At 38.7% G+C, this 18,436-nt stretch overlaps 2 protein-coding genes across 9 annotated transcripts in view; one reads left to right on the plus strand and one right to left on the minus strand.

Moving 5' to 3' along the window:
* The window catches only part of WDR12 (WD repeat domain 12), a 29,235-nt gene extending 23,637 nt beyond the window's left edge, over window positions 1–5,598 (minus strand). The window contains exons 1-2 of one of the 2 annotated variants that reach the window (XM_019975359.2): window positions 5,250–5,598; window positions 1,266–1,360 (exon numbers count right to left, since the gene is read on the minus strand). In XM_019975359.2, the coding sequence (XP_019830918.1) occupies window positions 1,266–1,360; window positions 5,250–5,290 (136 nt within the window). In that variant the 5' untranslated portion in view covers window positions 5,291–5,598. Of the gene's footprint in view, window positions 1–1,265; window positions 1,361–4,858; window positions 5,057–5,249 lie in introns of those variants that run through there. The other variant, XM_070770578.1, reaches the window with a different exon arrangement.
* A 429-nt stretch (window positions 5,599–6,027) lies between these two features.
* CARF (calcium responsive transcription factor) overlaps window positions 6,028–18,436 on the plus strand; it is an 87,811-nt gene continuing 75,402 nt past the window's right edge. For 3 of the 7 annotated variants that reach the window (XR_011561463.1, XM_019975269.2, XM_019975313.2), the window contains exons 1-4: window positions 6,028–6,135; window positions 10,659–10,834; window positions 11,331–11,452; window positions 18,298–18,409. Coding sequence is in view for 6 of the 7 variants with exons in the window: in XM_019975269.2 (XP_019830828.2) it covers window positions 18,341–18,409 (69 nt within the window). In the remaining variant the exon portion in view is untranslated. Of the gene's footprint in view, window positions 6,136–6,352; window positions 6,560–10,658; window positions 10,835–11,330; window positions 11,453–18,279; window positions 18,410–18,436 lie in introns of those variants that run through there. The other 4 variants (XM_019975275.2, XM_019975283.2, XM_019975293.2 and 1 more) reach the window with 4 other exon arrangements.

Raw genomic sequence — 18,436 nt, forward strand, 5'->3', positions numbered from 1 at the left:
CTTGTCTGGAGAATCCCATGGACAAAGGAGTCTGGCAGTCTAAGTCCACAGGGTCACAAAGAGTTAGACACGACTGAAGTGTCTTTGCACACACGCATGAAGCACGCTACCTCACTGTGACTCTTTTTACGATATTAAATTATCTCTGAGTTCAGAGGATGTCAGTCTGTTCACATCCATCACAATGTTCTTTGTTAGCCTTTTACCTAATAAATGGCTTTAGTTGCTACTGATGATCAATTCTTAAATCCATCACTTCATTTAGAGTTACGAAATGCTAAAAATTCTTCCTTCTATCTGATTTATTAACTATACTCTTTTTAAAAGAATTCCCTGTCTCTCTGTCTTGTTACTTTTTAAAAATCTGCATCACAGAATTAAGAGAACGAACTTATGCTTACTGGCGGGAAGGGATAGTTAGGGACTTTGGGATGGACATGTACATACTGCTATGTTTAAAATGGATAACCAACAAGGAAATGCTGCACAGCACATGGAACTCTGCTCAGTGTTACCTGGCAGTCTGGATAGGAGGGGAGTTTGTGGGAGAATGGATACATGTATATGTGCAGCTGAGTCTCTTCACGGTTCCCCACAACAACATTGTTAACTGGCTACACCCTACTACAAAATAAAGTTTTTTAAAAAAAAATCTGAATCATTTGCATCTTCAACTCAAAAGCAATGACTCAGTTATTTGATTTATACAAAAAGATAAATGAATATTCATCTACAATTTAGAAAACTATGCAAATATTTGCTTGCATGCTCAGTTGTGTCCAACTTTTACTTGGGTAACAACAACCATGTACTAGTATTGCAAAGTCTCTATTGCGAGAAAATAATTCTTATTCTAGTTCGAAAGAGTTTTTCAGCAAGTAGGATATATGACATATTTGAAATGTAGAAAACTAACTATGCATCAGAATCTCTATATCCATGATGAAAACGATAGGAAATGCTATACCAATATTCTGTATCAAGAACTTTTACCCTAAAAATCTTTATTCCTAAATCTCAACCATCTTCTCTCCATATTGCCTTAAAAGCAGATTAAACTAAATTTTTTCCCTAAAAACTTATTTCAAAGCATTTTTCAAAGTTATCATGTAGGAGGGAAATGATATGTTATAATTTATAAATTTTACCATTATAAAATGCATGCAGTATTATAGAATAATGCCCCCAAAGGGCTATAAATAACAATGTGATGTACTTTAGTTAGTTATTTTGCCCTCTCCTAACTTTTCATGGTATATACCTACCATTTTTGGCCTCCAGCAATTTATTGATGAGGTTACTAAGGTCAGCAATTTCAGAGGCTGCAGGTATGGAGAAGGGAACATCATCTACTGCATATCTACAAAAAGGAAATGATACATCAAATCAAGTCTACAAATATTTTAACAAATGTGCATTTATTCATTCAACAAACATTTACTGGGTATCTAATACATGCCAGACATTTTGCTACATGGGGTTAGCAAAAAATGAATTAACCTGTGGTCTCTGTACTTGAAAAGGGTTTATGTCTGGTAAACAAATACAAGGAAACTGTGTAAGAACAATGTCATAAGTAATACATAAAATGAGAGAACAAGGAAGCAGTAAGGTATTTCAACCAGAGAAAAGGAGGATGAGAGAGCAGACTCTGAAAGGATGTATAAAAAAAAAAACACTCTTACACTACACATAGAAAAGTGAGTTTTCCCTGGGTGACATGGGAGAAGACAGAAAGAAGGGGTGCAAAAAAGCAGCATACACAAATAAAAAAGCTAAGTTATTAAACTGCCCAACCAACCTATTCCAAAGTGTTATTTTACTCTAGACAGTGACCAAGGATAAGGCTAAAGAGATGTGCATGGAGTGGCTTGGATGCTGTGTGCAGTACTTTTGACTTCTTTCCTTAGGCAATGAGGAACCACTGTCTAAATCAAATAACATCATCAAAATTTTGTTTAGTTAGATCTCTCTTGGGCAGCATTGCAGTGACTAGATTAGAGGCACCAACAGGAGGCAGACCAGAAACTCTTGTACGAGAGAATGGGAGAAAATTCTTGCAAATGATATATCTGACAAGGAACATGCATCTGGAACATATAAAGAACATTTATAACTCAAAAATAAAGACAACCCTATTTTTAAAATGGGCAAAGGATCAAAATAGGTATTTCTCCAGAGAAGACATACAAATGACCAACAGGCACATGAAAAGTTGTTGAGCACTGTTAGTCATCAAGGAAATGCAAATCAAACCACAAGGAGTTATCGCTTCATACCCACCAGGATGTTTACAATAAGAAAGACAGATTTTAAGTGTTGGTGAGTAAATGGAGAAACACTTATTTATTGCTGGCAGGAATGTAAAATGGTACAATTGCTTTGGAAAAATCTGGCAATTCCTCAAAAAGTTAAACATGGAATTATCACTTGACTCAGCAACTCCATTCCTAAGTACATACCCAAGAGAAATAAACACATATGTTCACACAAAAACTTGTGCACAAATGGTTCACATTACCTCTATTCTTAATAGCCCCAAAGGTGGAAACAACATAGAAGTCCATCAACTGAACAATGAAAACAAAATGTGGTATACCCATACAATAGAGTATTATTCAGCAGTAAAAAGGAATGAAGCACAACATGGACAAGCCTTGCAAAACACCATACTAAGTGAAAGAAGCCAGTGACAAAGGACCACATGTTATATCATTCCATTTATAGGAAATGTTAGAGACAAAAACTGAATAAGTGACTGCCCTGGGCTGGTGGTATTTGGAAAATTTTGGAAGGGTGGGGGAAAAGGGTAACAGCAAAAGAGTCATGAAAAATGTTCTAAAATTTTCTGTGGTGATGGTTGCACAATTCTACAAAAATACTCAAAATTAGTGAATTGAACACTTCAAATGTGTGACATCTACTATACGTGAATTACATCTTAATTGTTGTTACAAAATCCAAAACCAAAAAAGTCTCCATAACGTCTGAATTACGGTTTTATATGTATGTATGCATATGTATGCAGAATGTAAAAGAGGTTTAGGTAGAACTTACAGGGCTCATCATGTCAAAAAAAGTAAGGACTTATTTAGGTTCTCCAAAAGGTAACAAAATCTAGAAATTCAAAGTTTTGGTTACTGTTTTGGTCAGTAAGATAGGGGTGGTGGGGGAAGAGAAGCATAATTCACATACTTATATATGAATATACATGCATATGTAAATTATATGCATCAGTTCAGTTCAGTTCGGTCGCTGAGTCGTGTCTGACTCTTTGTGACCCCATGGACTGCAGCACACCAGGCCTCCCTATCGATCACTAATTCTGGGAGTTTACTCAAACTCATGTCCATCCCATCGATGATGTCATCCAACCATCTCATCCTCTGTCGTCCCCTTCTCCTCCTGCCTTCAATCTTTCCCAGCATCAGAGTCTTCAAACTCCAAACGACTGGAGTTTCAGCTTCAGCATCAGTCCTTCCAATGAATATTCAGGACTGATTTCCTTTAGGATGGACTGGTTGGATCTCCTTGCCGTCCAAGGGACTCTCAAGAGTTTTCTCCAACGCCACAGTTCAAAAGCATCAATTCTTCGGTGCTCAGCTTTCTTTATAGTCCAACTCTCACATCCATACACGACTACCATATGGGAAAACCATAGGCTTGACTAGACGGACATTTGTTGGCAAAATAATGTCTCTGCTTTTTAATACGCTGTCTAGGTTGGTCATAACTTTTCTTCCAAGGAGTAAGTGTCTTTTAATTTCATGGCTGCAGTCACTATCTGCAGTGATTTTGGAGCCCAAAAAAATAAAGTCTGCCATTGTTTCCACTGTTTCCCCTTCTATTTGCCATGAAGTGATGGCAAATCTTAGAAAACTAAGAGCATGGCATCCGGTCCTATCACTTCATGGCAAATTATATGCATATACATGAATAAATCTACTTTCCCTCTTCGTTTTACTGATCAGAACACATTATTATATAATAATAATATGGGAGAAGAAAGAAGTTTAATTTCTAGATTTTGTTAACTTTTGGGAAAATCTAAATATATAAACAAACACATATACACACATTTGGCATTTATCCATTTATCACAGCCATTTAAATAGAGTTGCAGTTGCTCTAGTATTTCTTAAAATTTTGTGTGAATCAACAATAATCTCCATAAACCTTTTAATTAGAAAAAATACAGCAGTCATGCTATTGCATCACCATTTTCCTTTAGAACTATTTAGACTCAGTATATATACTCATATACAATTCATATACGCTGTATGCAACAGTAAAGAGGTGTAAGTATGATTTACCAGGTCAATTCATAAAACGAAAAACAAAGAATAAAAAATGTAATCTTAATTGATGTGGGAGTTTTTTTGTTTTTAGCTGACATTAACTTGTTAATACAGCTTATATTTATTATTTATCATCAGTACCAGAAAAACTAGACAAACATTTGTTGACTTAATCAATCCAATTAGCATAACTGCAGTCTCTACCATCAGGAGACTTAAAATATAGTTGAAGAGACTAGGCAAACAAAAAGAAACATTAATAGTGTAATATATGCCACAAAGCAGAATATAATTAGGTTTCAACGATTGCTATGTATCTGGGGACCATTTGTAAAATTGGTAAAATGTTCATATACATATACGTATACACATATGGGTGTGTATATATGTATACACACACATATATAACATGTATACGTATATGTGTAGATATATGTATATAAATACCCAAAATTATAACTGAATTGACTTCACACTTTTAGCAAAAATCAGTTCTACCAACTCCCTATTGGGAGCTCCACCTTCTAGCCTGGTTTGGAAAAACATCATCTATCACCTACTTAAGAAGATGAAGTTCATGTTTTCAGACAACACCACTAGCCGCCAGACTCTAACGATTTGGTCCGTTGTTCACTGCTCAGTTGCATAATACACTTAAATCAGGAAGCAAACCTGAAACCCTCAGGTCTCTCTACCCTTACAATTCAAATTATGTACAGCCTGAGAAGCTAGGCAGGAACGATGGGTGATTCTTGAGAAGTCCTCGGAGGCACCGCAGAAAACGCGCTGAAGCGACGAATCCAGTCAAAAAGGGAACAGGTAAATTGACGGCAAAGACAACCAGGGATGCACAAGGTCACATGGAAGAGGTCCTACGAACGAATTCCGGGGGCCCGGGGCGGGGGAGGGGAGGGAGTGAGGAAGGGCGAGAAAGGGAGTACGCTCACTTACTTCTTGTTGTCAGTGAAGAAGCGTGTCTGGAGCTGAGCCATGGCGTATCTAGAGAAACGTATGAGTAACAGTCACACAATCTGCACTCTGGTCTTTCAGGACTACAAAAACAAGGATCTCAAAATGAGGCTGCACGTGTCAGAGAAAAGATGCAGTCGATCCCAGGGCTTCCGCTTTCTTTGCCTGGGCCTCAGCCCAAAGGCACCACGAGGCTGCCCTTCCTCAAGATCCAGCCCATAAACATCAACTACCTATTCCTAGAGTAGGAGTCGTCGATTAGTGAGGCATAGTTTTAAAGGCGTCGCGTCTCTTCAATTTTTTTTTTTTTGTATTTTTAAAAAGATATATATTTAAGCTTGCGATCGATTATGGAGATAGAAAGAGGCCCGTTTCCAACCGACTTCTCTCCGTTTGAAATGTTAGCAGGCTATCCTTAGTCGCGATAATCCAAACACAGCTCCTAGATACTACAACTCCCAGAAAGCAGCGCTCCTCAGATAATGTAGCCACTGGGAATTGTAGTCTTTTTTACCACGCTGCCCTCAGGCTATCTTTTTTGCACTAAACCGTCCCGACTCCAGGCAACGACCTATTATATTTCCTCGGCCTTCAGCTTTAATTTGCTAAAGTCTTTCCGGGTTTAATTTCTAAGCATACTTCCAATCAAAACTCTCAGTCTACCGAGATTTCTCTACTAGCCTCAGGCTTTAGATCCAGGTGAGAGGCGGGGATACGAAAAAAAAAAAAAAAAAGAACCAATCAGAAAGGAAACACGCGACGGTGGCTGATCAGGATCTTTTCTAAAGCGGCTGCGCTGCGCGCTCCCGGTGGGCCGCGGCTGCGCACTGTACTGGTCTCCATGGCGCGGCCTCGGAACCAAGACGAGGTTGAGTAGACTCGTTTTGAATTTTCTCCCCTCTGCTCCAGCACTTTGTGGACTTCCCTTCTCGCCCTCTAGGGCGCTCTGCGGCGGCGGGGTTGGGGAAGTCGGAGGTTTGGCAGAGCTGTCTCCGCCGGCGGGCGAGACGCTACCTCCCAACCCGCCCCCCCCCCCCCCTTTCTTTCTGCTGCCTCCTCCTCCTGTCACCTCCTGACCCGCCGGGTCCCTGAGCAACCGCCAGCCCCCGCCCCCGGGCGCCGCGGGCCTCAGTGGCGTCTTCCGGGCCCCGCCTCGGGCCGTGTTCGGGGCCCCACCTGAAGAGGCCTATTGCTCCCCTCCCCGCCCCCGCCCGGACGGGGGCCCCGGGCCCTGGACTGGCAGGCTGGAGGAGGTGCAAGTTCGGTGTCGTGAGGAGGGCTGCCGAGCCTGAGTACGCACTGGCATGGAGGAGGAGGACTGGACCCCTGGGCGGGAGCGCCCTCTCTGTGGTCCTTTGCGCGGCCCCGCTTTTCAGGGTTCTTTTTTCTGTTTATGAGATCCTTTATACCTTCCTTAGGCTTCCCTGGTCGCTCAGAGGGTAAAGCGTCTGACTGCAATGCGGGAGACCCAGGTTCAATCCCTGGGTTGGGAAGATCCCCTGGAGAAGCAAATGGGAACCCACTCCAGTACGCTTGCCTGGAAAATTCCATGGACTGAGGAGCCTCGTAGGCTACAGTCCATGGGATCGCAAAGAGTCGGACAAGACTGAGCGACTTCACTTTCACTTTCACTTTTAGACCTTCCTTATGGAAAGCGAAAGGCGTCCTCCCACACCTTCTCCCTGCGCTTTTTTTTTTTTTTTACTTTGTTCTTGACATTACCCAGAGGCCTATATCTTATTTTTAAATGGTCCGGACAACTATTCTAATGGAATGTAGTTGTTTTTCTGAGGGAGGATGGATGGAGAGAGATACTATCCAACTCTCACAGTCGCTTTTTAAGGCGTTCGCCAGAAAAGCTTCAAGAGGGAGGCTTAAAGAGAGCATTTTAGAGTAAGGCACAACAGGATTGCAAGGTTTTGGCAAAGCGGGCTGTGTGCAGATGTAGACAACTGAAGCGTTCCTCTATTACGTTGCTTAAAGATGTACTACAAAAGACATGATATTTAAGTCAACCATAGACTATGAGAAGGAATTTGAGGAATTATAAGCGAAAAATAATCTGCTAATAGAGCGCAGTGATAATGAAACTAGGAGCATTTTCAGTTTACTCACCTTCCTGGAATGCGGACTGTGGAACCTGAAGGCCTGGGTTCTAATCCTGCCTCAGCTTCTTATTTATTAACCTCTCTGTGCCACATCTTGGTCAGCAGTGGGATTAAGTGCCTAATAGTAGATGTCAACTATTCCATGGTTGTTCTTTACGTATTAGTTTAACTAGGAGCTCTGCTGATGTGAACAACTTAAGAAAGACTAGCCTCATGGTTAGAGGAATAAGAGAAAACCTCTGCTAATGGGTCTAGGAAAGGACTGGGCTTGCAGATAGAAGCGGTGGCCATGCAACCACGTGATTCATTGTCATGGTGAGGGTTGTATGCATTATCTAGACCACGTGAAACTTGGAACTCTCAATTGAAGTCTTGCTGTGTAATAACATAGTTTTGAATTTGGTGGAAGTAAAAAGAAATTTGACAGCTTTAAACATCATTTGCCTTTAATCATAAGTGATTCTTTAGTTACAGTAGTAAAATTGTCTGAATTTAAAATCAGAACCTGAAATAAATCTTATAGGTTCTTCAGATAATTTTTGATAGTTGATAATATATTATTTGTTAAAATGCAGCTTTAAATGTGTACTCAGGTTAATTCACTTTTAGCTATCAATTTGAAATTTATCAAAATAAGACAATACTATTGTGATACTCAATACAGGTTCATCCTAATTCGAATGAAAAATTTTTCTATGATCAGTAAGATACAGAACCTAAATATGTGCTTAATAAGATAAAACTTCAACTTGCAAAGTAGAATGTTGAATTCACTAAAATACACTTTTCATTTAACTTGAGACCTTTAGTTAAGGGATACAGTATTATATCCCTTATATGGATATGTAAGGATATGTATATATATATATTATTTTTAGTTATTGTAACAATTCTAGTTAAGGTGTTCCAAGATACCTGAACACCTAGTATGAGAGCTTTGGTTTTATTTCATCAGTGGCTTATGTGTCATATTCGGTGTTTCCTTTACATAATACCTAGAGTAATTAGTCTTTTTACTTTTGAATGTTTTTCTTAACTGTATTAGAACATTAACTTCAAGCTTTTGGTTCTAATGATTTCCTACATGATTTGTTTACTAAGGTGCTTATGAAGACTCTTTGTTGTTTGGATAACCACAGTTGGAAAATGTTTCTCTTTATTAAACTTTTTTTTTTTTTCTGTATGTAATGGCATGGTGTGGTATGATATTTATACAAAGATGGCGTGGGTGTTGGAGTCCTATTGATTTTGGTGATTTTTTTCCTTCTTAGTTTTGAATCTGAGCTGTAATGTTCTGTGATCTTAAGCAAGTTACTTGACACCTTTGGTTTTCTTATCTATAAATAGAGAAATAAGGTCTATCTCAGAATCATTGTGGAGATTAAATGAAATAATTTGTAAATCCCTCAAAGAGCAAAGAGATAAAAAGAGGTATGTACAGGGTAAGAAATAAGTAGAAACCAAGGTTACAGGGAAGTTTCTAGAGAGGGCTGCTGCTGCTGCTGAGTCGCTTCAACCATGTCCAACTCTTTGCGACTCCATAGATGGTAGCCCACCAGGCTCCCCCATCCTGGGCACTCTCCAGGCAAGAACACTGGAGTGGGTTGCCATTTCCTTCTCCAATGTGTGAAGGTGAAGTCGCTCAGTCGTGCCCAACTCTTTGTGACCACAAGGACTGCAGCCCATCAGGCTCCTCTGTCCATGAGATTTTCCAGGCAAGAGTACTGGAGTAAGTCGCCATTTCCTTCTCCAGGAGAGAGGGCAAACCTTAAATAAAAGAAATACTATGAATAGTGACCTTAAGTTTTTTTCACTGAAAAATGAAAAGTTGAAATGGATTGCTTATTGTTTATATATATTTGAGTAAATTTACCATTTTGATGTTGCTCTTAACACACTGTAACTTTCAAAGTCCATCTGTTAAAAAATATTCTATAAAATATTTGTGAACTAGGAGTCTTGATGTAATTTTTGACACCACTGATTCATAGCAATTTTGTATACATCATAGAAGGAACATTGTGTTGTTTACCTACCCTAAAAGATGAGGGAAATTGTATTTTCTAAAGTACTTTTGAGCAGTATTTTTTTAATGTAGTTAATAAAGGTCAGACACTGATTTTAAATATAAGATTTTAATATCTTTTAAATCTCGGGACGTTAATCAAGGTACCTAGAATTAAGAGAAACCCTAACTTAAGTCGGAGAAGGCAATGGCACCCCACTCTAGTACTCTTGCCTGGAGAATCCCAGGGACGGGGGAGCCTGCTGGGCTGCTGTCTATGGGGTCACATAGAGTCGGACATGACTGAAGCGATTTAGCAGCAGCAGCTAAACTTAAGTGGCTTCATCTTCCAATTAACCTGTTTTGGGATTTACTCTTAGATTATTGGCTTTTAACAGATAAATTTTACCACACAAAAGCCTCTAGAGAAAACAACAACAAAGCAATCAAATATTAAGACAATTTTTTAGAACTTAACAGTGAGAATTATCTTTAATGTTTTGAGCAAATAAATTTGCTGTTGAACAAAGTCAAAACAGAGGTAGCCCTATTACAGTCCACTGAGATTTGAGTAACTACAGTGTGAATGGTGTCTTCCCCTCTACCATGTATTCAATACATGTGTATAAATAATAAAAAGCCCTTTTTTCCTATAAATTTAAAACATTCTAATTTAACAATTCTTCCTATTTGCTTTCGGTATACGATAAAATCCACTTTTTAAAATGTGACGTGAAATATTCTATAAAGCAGTTTGCCAGCAAAATTTAATGGCCTTAGTGTGGGTTCTGAACGGCAGTTATTTTTAACCTTAGATTATAGATTTAATGCTTTCTTTTTTTCTCTCTGTTCTCTTTATCCCATTCCATACTACTTAGGAAGTAAGCTTATCAATTTAATTCCAAGATTTTATAGGAGGTGCTGTCTAAGGAGGGGGGGCCTTTATTCTCAAGCATCTGTGGCTCAAAATTAGTAAATATGTCCAATCAGTAAATATTTCCTTTGTGGAGAAAAATGCAATTTCCTGTGAACATCTTTGTTTCTGTAGCAGTTACAGAATGTGAGAGTTTGAAACAAGGCCTTAGTCTGAATGCCCAGCACAGAGAGGTAATGGCTGCCTTCCATAAAGGTAGTTCCAGTCTTTGTTTCACTTTGAGTTAATTGTTGGGTTAACTATACCAGACTGGTAATGGCTACAGTAAAATCTGCATAACAAAAGCTAGTAGATTTCTCTATGTGTAGGAAAATAAATATACATTGAATACCTTCTCTTTACAGAAAAAATGCTGCTGTGAAGACATAATTATAACTTTCACATAAATGAAGTCACAACCATCATGATTTAGTGCTCCCCAAAGGAAGAAATTCAGTGGAAAGGAGGGAATACCTCTCTGTATTTCTGGGGATAGTAGAATGCGTAAGACCTGAATTTAAACTTGAGCTACTGCCTGAAGGTAATAATTTTATTTTTTGACTAATTGAAAGTAACAGCTCTATAAAAGTTAACTATTATCTATTATATATTAATGAAAAAGTCAAATTACGCTTTATGTATGGGTACTTTGTTTTGTTTATGGTTACCAGTTGGAAGAGAACGTTTTATTCCTAGCAATTTAGTCTTAATATCTTCATTCTTTGAAACTTTACTTGGAGGTGGTTAATTGAAAGTTAGGGATAATAATCTATAGTATGTGCTGACATTGAGGTTAGATGGGAAATTTGGGTATTTTAAGTCACTGAAGTTGTCAGGATTGAGGAGTATAATGCAAATTTATGGAAGAATTAGGGAAGGCAGGAGTAATAGTTTTCACTTTATTCAAATTATTTTTTGAAAAGGATGTCTAATTTTAAAAGTATTTTTAATCTCCATTTCAACAATAAATCAGGTCAACAGATATTGATACCCATTTTTTCTTATAATAACCACAAAAACCTTTTTTTATCATGTAGTACTACTCCGTACTAAACGTACTGCATAAAGGAAAAATTTGAGTTTTGAATTTCCAGAAGACAGTAGGAAAGAAGTTACCTTTCTTCCATTTGCAAAATTCCAGTCTGGTCAAAGTTCTGAAGTAAGTAGTTTACATGTGGCAAGCGTCCTGTGTTATTATCCCATCCCTTCACTAGTGTGGGCTTCCCCTGTGGCTCAGCCGGTAAAGAATCCGCCTGCAATGCTGGAGACCTGGATTCAATCCCTGGGTTGGGAAGATCCCCTGGAGAAGGGAAAGACTACCCACTCCAGTATTCTGACTTGGAGAATTCAGAGAATACAGTCCATGGGGTCACAAAGAGTGGGACACAACTGAGCGACCTTCACTTTCACTTTCACTAGTGCACTTCTCCCAGAGAAGGCGATGGCACCGACTCCAGTACTCTTGCCTGGAAAATCCCATGGACGGAGGAGCCTGGTGGGCTGCAGTCCATGGGGTCGCGGACACGACTGAGCGACTTCACTTTCACTTTCACTAGTGTACTTCTCCAGGGCATTCATCCTGCCCTCCCTCTTCACTGCAGCATCTCACTCAGGCCTGCAAAATCCCTTTTAAAGTGCTCCGAGCCTCAAATGTGCTTGCTTTCTAACCTCCAAGTTCCAATTTTTCAGGGTAGTTGTTTTTAACATATGTTAAAGGAAAAAAGTTATTATATAAATATATATACAAATTTGTCAATGACTGATAATCTCTCCAGAGTTTTTCTTTTTAAGAAAAAAATCCTTGTTAACTCCGATGAAAATTTCATTGATCAATTTTCAAATAGGGTAAGGGAAAGTAAATGAAGAAAAATGTAAGTAAACCAGTAAGGGGTGATTTGCAGTGGAATCAGGGCACATATTAGGAAACTGAGAGTAAGTTTTCAGAATTTTTCCCCTAAGCTGTTTTCACTTTTTACCTCTCTGTCCTAAGGTCTGCTTTTGGACCTGTTTACAGAATATTTTCTCAGTGACTGCAATTCCTGCATAGTTAGAATTCTAGCTTTTTCATGAGGTCAGAGATGTTTAGATTTCTTGTAGGAGGGCTTTTGTGTGTTAGGGACTGCCTGTAATTAAATTTCAACCAGGAATAGTTGAGAACAGAAATGAAAGAAGAATTTCTTTAGCACGTTTAGTTTGCTAACCTATCAAAAACAAAACAAAACTTTAAAGCCATGACTGATGAAGAAAGGGATTCCTTGGTGGCTCAGCAGTAAAGAATTGCCTTTAATGCAGAAGACACAGGAGGTGCAGTTTCCATCTCTGAGTTGGGAAGATCCCCTGGAGAAGGAAATGGCAACCCACTCCAATATTTTTGCTTGGAAAATCCCATGGACAGAGGAGTCTGGTAGGTTACAGTCCATGGGTCACAAAGAGTCAGACATAACTTGATGACTAACAACAACAAATAAGTCTTAATGCCTTACATGTAAAACTGGACCAAGTAACTGAATCACAGGGTTGTTGAAAGGATTAAATAGAATGACATGTATAAAACACTGAGCCTAGTGCTTTACTGTGGTAAGTGCTCAGTAAATGATAACTGTATAACTTTGCGGTGAGCCTCAGTTTACTTTTTTGTAAATTGTTGATACTAGGTCCTACATCACAGAATAAGAATAATTATTAATAATTCTAGCTAGTAATTATTAAGTGAGCTTCTGTGGTGATTCAGATGGTAAAGAATCTGACTGCAACCCAGGGTTTGATCCCTGGGTCGAAAAGATTCCCCTGGAGATCAGATCAGATCAGTCGCTCAGTCATGTCCAACTCTTTGCGACCCCATGAATCACAGCACGCCAAGCCTCCCTGTCCATCACCAACTCCCGGAGTTCACTGAGACTCAAGTCCATCGAGTCAGTGATGCCATCCAGCCATCTCATCCTCTGTCGTCCCCTTCTCCTCTTGCCCCCAATCCCTCCCAGCATCAGAGTTTTTTCCAATGAGTCAGCTCTTCACATGAGGTGGCCAAAGTACTGGGGTTTCAACTTTAGCATCATTCCTTCCAAAGAAATCCCAGGGCTGATCTCCTTCAGAATGGACTGGTTGGATCTCCTTGCAGTCCAAAGGACTCTCAAGAGTCTTCACCAACACCACAGTTCAAAAGCATCAATTCTTCGGCTCTCAGCCTTCTTCTCTCACATCCATACATGACCACAGGAAAAACCATAGCCTTGACTAGACTGGACCTTTGTTGGCAAAGTAATGTCTCTGCTTTTGAATATGCTATCTAGGTTGGTCATAACTTTCCTTCCAAGGAGTAAGCGTCTTTTAGTTTCATGGCTGCAGTCACCATCTGTAGTGATTTTGGAGCCCAGAAAAATAAAGTCTGACACTGTTTCCACTGTTTCCCCATCTATTTCCCATGAAGTGGTGGGACCGGATGCCATGATCTTCGTTTTCTGAATGTTGAGCTTTAAGCCAACTTTTTCACTCTCCACTTTCACCTTCATCAAGAGGCTTTTGAGTTCCTCTTCACTTTCTGCCATAAGGGTGGTGTCATCCGCATATCTGAGGTTATTGATATTTCTCCCGGCACTCTTGATTCCAGCTTGTGTTTCTTCCAGTCCAGCGTTTCTCATGATGTACTCTGCATATAAGTTAAATAAACAGGGTGACAATATACAGCCTTGACGTACTCCTTTTCCTATTTGGAACCAGTCTGTTGTTCCATGTCCAGTTCTAACTGTTGCTTCCTGACCTGCATACAAATTTCTCAAGAGGCAGGTCAGGTGGTCTGGTATTCCCATCTCTTTCAGACTTTTCCACAGTTTATTGTGATCCACACAGTCAAAGGCTTTGGCATAGTCAATAAAGCAGAAATAGATGTTTTTCTGGAACTCTCTTGCTTTTTCCATGATCCAGTGGATGTTGGCTATTTGATCTCTTGTTCCTCTGCCTTTTCTAAAACCAGCTTGAACATCAGGAAGTTCATGGTTCGCATATTGCTGAAGCCTGGCTTGGAGAATTTTGAGCATTACTTTACTAGTGTGTGAGATGAGTTCAATTGTGCGGTAGTTTGAGCATTCTTTGGCATTGCCTTTCTTTGGGATTGGAATGAAAACTGACCTTTTCCAGACCTGTGGCCACTGCTGAGTTTTCCAAATTTGTTGGCATATTGAGTTCAGCACTTTCACAGCATCATCTTTCAGGATTTGGAATAGCTGAACTGGAATTCTGTCACCTCCACTAGCTTTGTTGGTAGTGATGCTTTCTAAGGCCCGCTTGACTTCACATTCCAGGATGTCTGGCTCTAGGTGAGTGATCACACCATCATGATTATCTGGGTCGTGAAGATCTTTTTTGTACAGTTCTTCTGTGTATTCTTGCCATCTCTTCTTAATATCTTCTGCTTCTGTTAGGTCCATACCATTTCTGTCCTTTATCGAGCCCATCTTTGCATGAAATGTTCCTTTGGTATCTCTGATTTTCTTGAAGAGATCCCTAGTCTTTCCCATTCTGTTGTTTTCCTCTATTTCTTTGCATTGATTGCTGAAGAAGGCTTTCTTATCTCTTCTTGCTAGTCTTTGGAACTCTGCATTCAGATGCTTATATCTTTCCTTTTCTCCTTTGCTTTTCGCTTCTCTTCTTTTCACAGCTATTTTGTAAGGCCTCCCCAGACAGCCATTTTGCTTTTTTGCATTTCTTTTCCATGGGGATGGTCTTGATCCCTGTCTCCTGTACAATGTCACAAACCTCATTCCATAGTTCATCAGGCACTCTAAAGAAATGGCTACTCAATCCAGTATTCTTGCCTAGAGATTTCCATGGACAGAGGAGCCTGACAGGCTACAGTCAATGGGGGTTGAAAAAAATATGATAAGCATTCAGTAAGCATTAAATTATTTTATAGCTATGATAATTAAATTAATAATCTTTATTCTGTGTTAATAGTGCTGGTATTTAAAAATTAGAATAGTCTCAAAAATATTTCTTTTTTTTTCTTTTCATCAAAGGTTTTTGTCTCAGCTGCCTAAGGACTTTGGCTTTCTGCTTTCTGGTTCTGAACACAGCCCAGATTTTCTGACCACTGGGAAAGGGCAATCCAGATTCGTTTATTTCTAATTCCTTGCAACCCCATGGACTGTAGCCCACCAGGCTCCTCTGTCCGTGGGATTTCCCAGGCAAGAATCAAAAATATTTCTTAATGTCACCATGTCTAGACAGTGAATATCTCAATGTATTTAATTTACTTAAAAATTGTATTCTTGACAGCAGTTATTTCAATTTTAAGTCCCTCAGTAGGACTTGAATTAATTGGATCTAAACTCTGTGAACATTTTTTGTTTGAATAGTTATTTTTATACTCAGTGCACATTAGAAGTCAGTTCATAAATGACAGTTAAATTAATTTTAGAAGTCATCAAGATAATCAACTATTAGGAACATAAAATCTTAGAACTGAGTGGGATCTTTAATGAACTAGTAATTGTAGTTCAGAAAAATTGACATATTGGTTTTTTTAATCAAATCTAGACTGACCCTTTGTTTTTTACTACATGCAAGATGTTGGATTTAAAACAGTAATATTGAAATAGAACTTGTTAGTCATCTGAAAATGTAACACTTTTTTAATTTTTTAAAGATAGTATAGAAAAGTACATTGAGAAGCTTTATACTAAGCCCAGGTAAATTTTGATTACATCAATGAGATGACTGATATTTAACAGATTTTTGTCTTCAGGAATCAAATTATTTATAGATAGGCAGATTTTTAATCTTAGTTTGTATAATTATAGGTAGTAGGAATAATTTATTAGGTACTCACAATGTTCTGGGAATTGCACCAAGCCCTTTGCATACATTATTTTGTTTAATCTTTTTAACAGCCTTGTGAGGGAGATGCAGTATAAATGCCAGTTTACAGTAGAGAAAAACTAAATCTCAGAGTAGTTAACTAATTTAAGTATAAAGCTGAAATTCAGACCCAGACCATTTGACTACAGAACACTGTCTTCAACGATTTTATACAGTTTTACTGACAAAACTTTGTCAATTTTTATTTTATAAGTTAATGAAGAAGTAATACATTTTCTTGTTCACCCTAACTGCAACCTTGTCCAGAGTGCAGTAACTTAACCAAAAATTTCAAGATAATTTTTAAATTCATGTACTATGGTTTGTTACTGGCTTTAGTTTACAGGCACTCTGATTGCTTTTTAAATATAAGACTTTTTTTTTTTAGAAAGGTTTGTTTTTATTTTTTTGGCTGCACCACATGGCATACGGGATCTTAGTTCCCCAACCAGGGATCGAACCCCAGGCCTGGCAGTGAAAGCACTGAGTCCTAACCACTGGACTGCCAGGGAATTTTCTTCCTTTTTTTTTTTTTTAAACCCCCTTCATCCATATCTCCCACTGCCAACCCCCTTGCCTGTGGCATCCACTAGTCTGTTCTCTGTATCTGTGAGCTTGCATTTGTTTAAGATTCCACATGTGAGAGAGGTCATACAGCATTTGTCTTGTTCTAGCTATAGTTTTACCCCACTCCAGTACTCTTGCCTGGCAAATCCCACGGACGGAGGAGCCTGGTAGGCTGCAATCCATGGGATCGCTAAGAGTCGGACACGACTGAGCGACTTCACTTTCACTTTTCACTTTCATGCATTGGAGAAGGAAATGGCGACCCACTTCAGTGTTCTTGCCTGGAGAATCCCAGGGACGGGGGAGCCTGGTGGGCTGCTGTCTGTGGGGTCGCACAGAGTCAGCCACGACTGAAGCGACTTAGCATCAGCAGCAGCAGCTATAGTTTTGTGGCTTCTTTAGTGAAGTGTCCTTCAAATATTTTGCCTACTGTTGATTGGGTTGTTGTCTTATAACTGAGCCAAAGCAGTTCTTTACAGAGTTCGAATACAGAAAAAGTTTTTTCCAGATGTATGTTCTGCAAATATATTCTCCTGATCTGTAATGAGCAAATTTCATCACTTTAAAAAAAAACTAAATCTCAGAGTAGTTAACTAATTTAGGTATAAAGCTGAAATTCAGACCCAGACCATTTGACTACAGAACACTGTCTTTAAAAAAGTCCAATTTGTAGACTTTTATCTTTTATATTTCATGCTTTTTGGGTCCTGTTTAAGATATCTCTGCTAAACCCAAAGTCAAAAAGATTTTCTCTACTGCTTTTGTCTAGAAGTTTTATAGTTTTATAGTATATGATACATTTCAGGTTAATCTTTGATATGAAGTAAGGGTCAAAGTTTATTGTTTTACGTACAGTGATTTAGCAATATCCCCAGGGAGTAAGGGGATGTTGGAGGTATATGTAGGGGCAAAATCACCACCTGTTGAAAACCACTGTACTAGACCTAATCTTTTTGGAATACATATTTCTTCCTTTTCAAAGCTTGTCATTCCAGTGTTAAGTGGTATGGTTGTATGTTATGGTAAGAGTTGTGTGTATATAATCTCCATCTGCACCAAAATATCTTTTAAAATTCTGTAATGCTATCATATGGCACATCTCATTAAACATTTTCATTTAGAGTAAATCTTTGTAAAATGAGAATTTTAGAAGTGTCTGAAAGCATGTAACAACAGTGTCTGTCACGTAGCAACAATCTTAATAAACCAGTGTTTTAGTTGCTCAGTCGTGCCCGACTCTTTGCAACCCCATGGACTACAGCCCACCAGGCTCCTCCGTCCATGAGATTTCCCAGGCAAGAATACTGGAGCGGGCTGCCATTTCCTTCTCCAGAATAAACCAGTACATATGTATAATTAAGGATAGGGTGAGTAAAGTACATAACATTAATCTTTGCTCTGCCTTGAATTTACTCTGGTGCCTTTGCAAATCATTTAACAAATTTATTTTCTTAATCTTATAGGGTATAAATTACTTAACCTGAGTTGTGTGGGGTAATACAGAGAGATGAGGAATTTATTTAAGACAAACATTCTATAAAAATATTATGTATTTTATTTGATCAGGCATTTAAACTCTTTCAGCTGTTAAACAACAGAATAAAATGGAATTGAATATGATATCAGCATGGAACAGTCTGTTGATTCATTAAAAGTCAACCATAATGATTCTGAAGAGTCAAAAACAGATTCTCAGGTATTTGAAGTAGGGATTCAACTGGGA

This window comes from Bos indicus, chromosome 2 (assembly GCF_029378745.1).
Source record: "Bos indicus isolate NIAB-ARS_2022 breed Sahiwal x Tharparkar chromosome 2, NIAB-ARS_B.indTharparkar_mat_pri_1.0, whole genome shotgun sequence".
NCBI classification, from domain to species: domain Eukaryota; kingdom Metazoa; phylum Chordata; class Mammalia; order Artiodactyla; family Bovidae; genus Bos; species Bos indicus.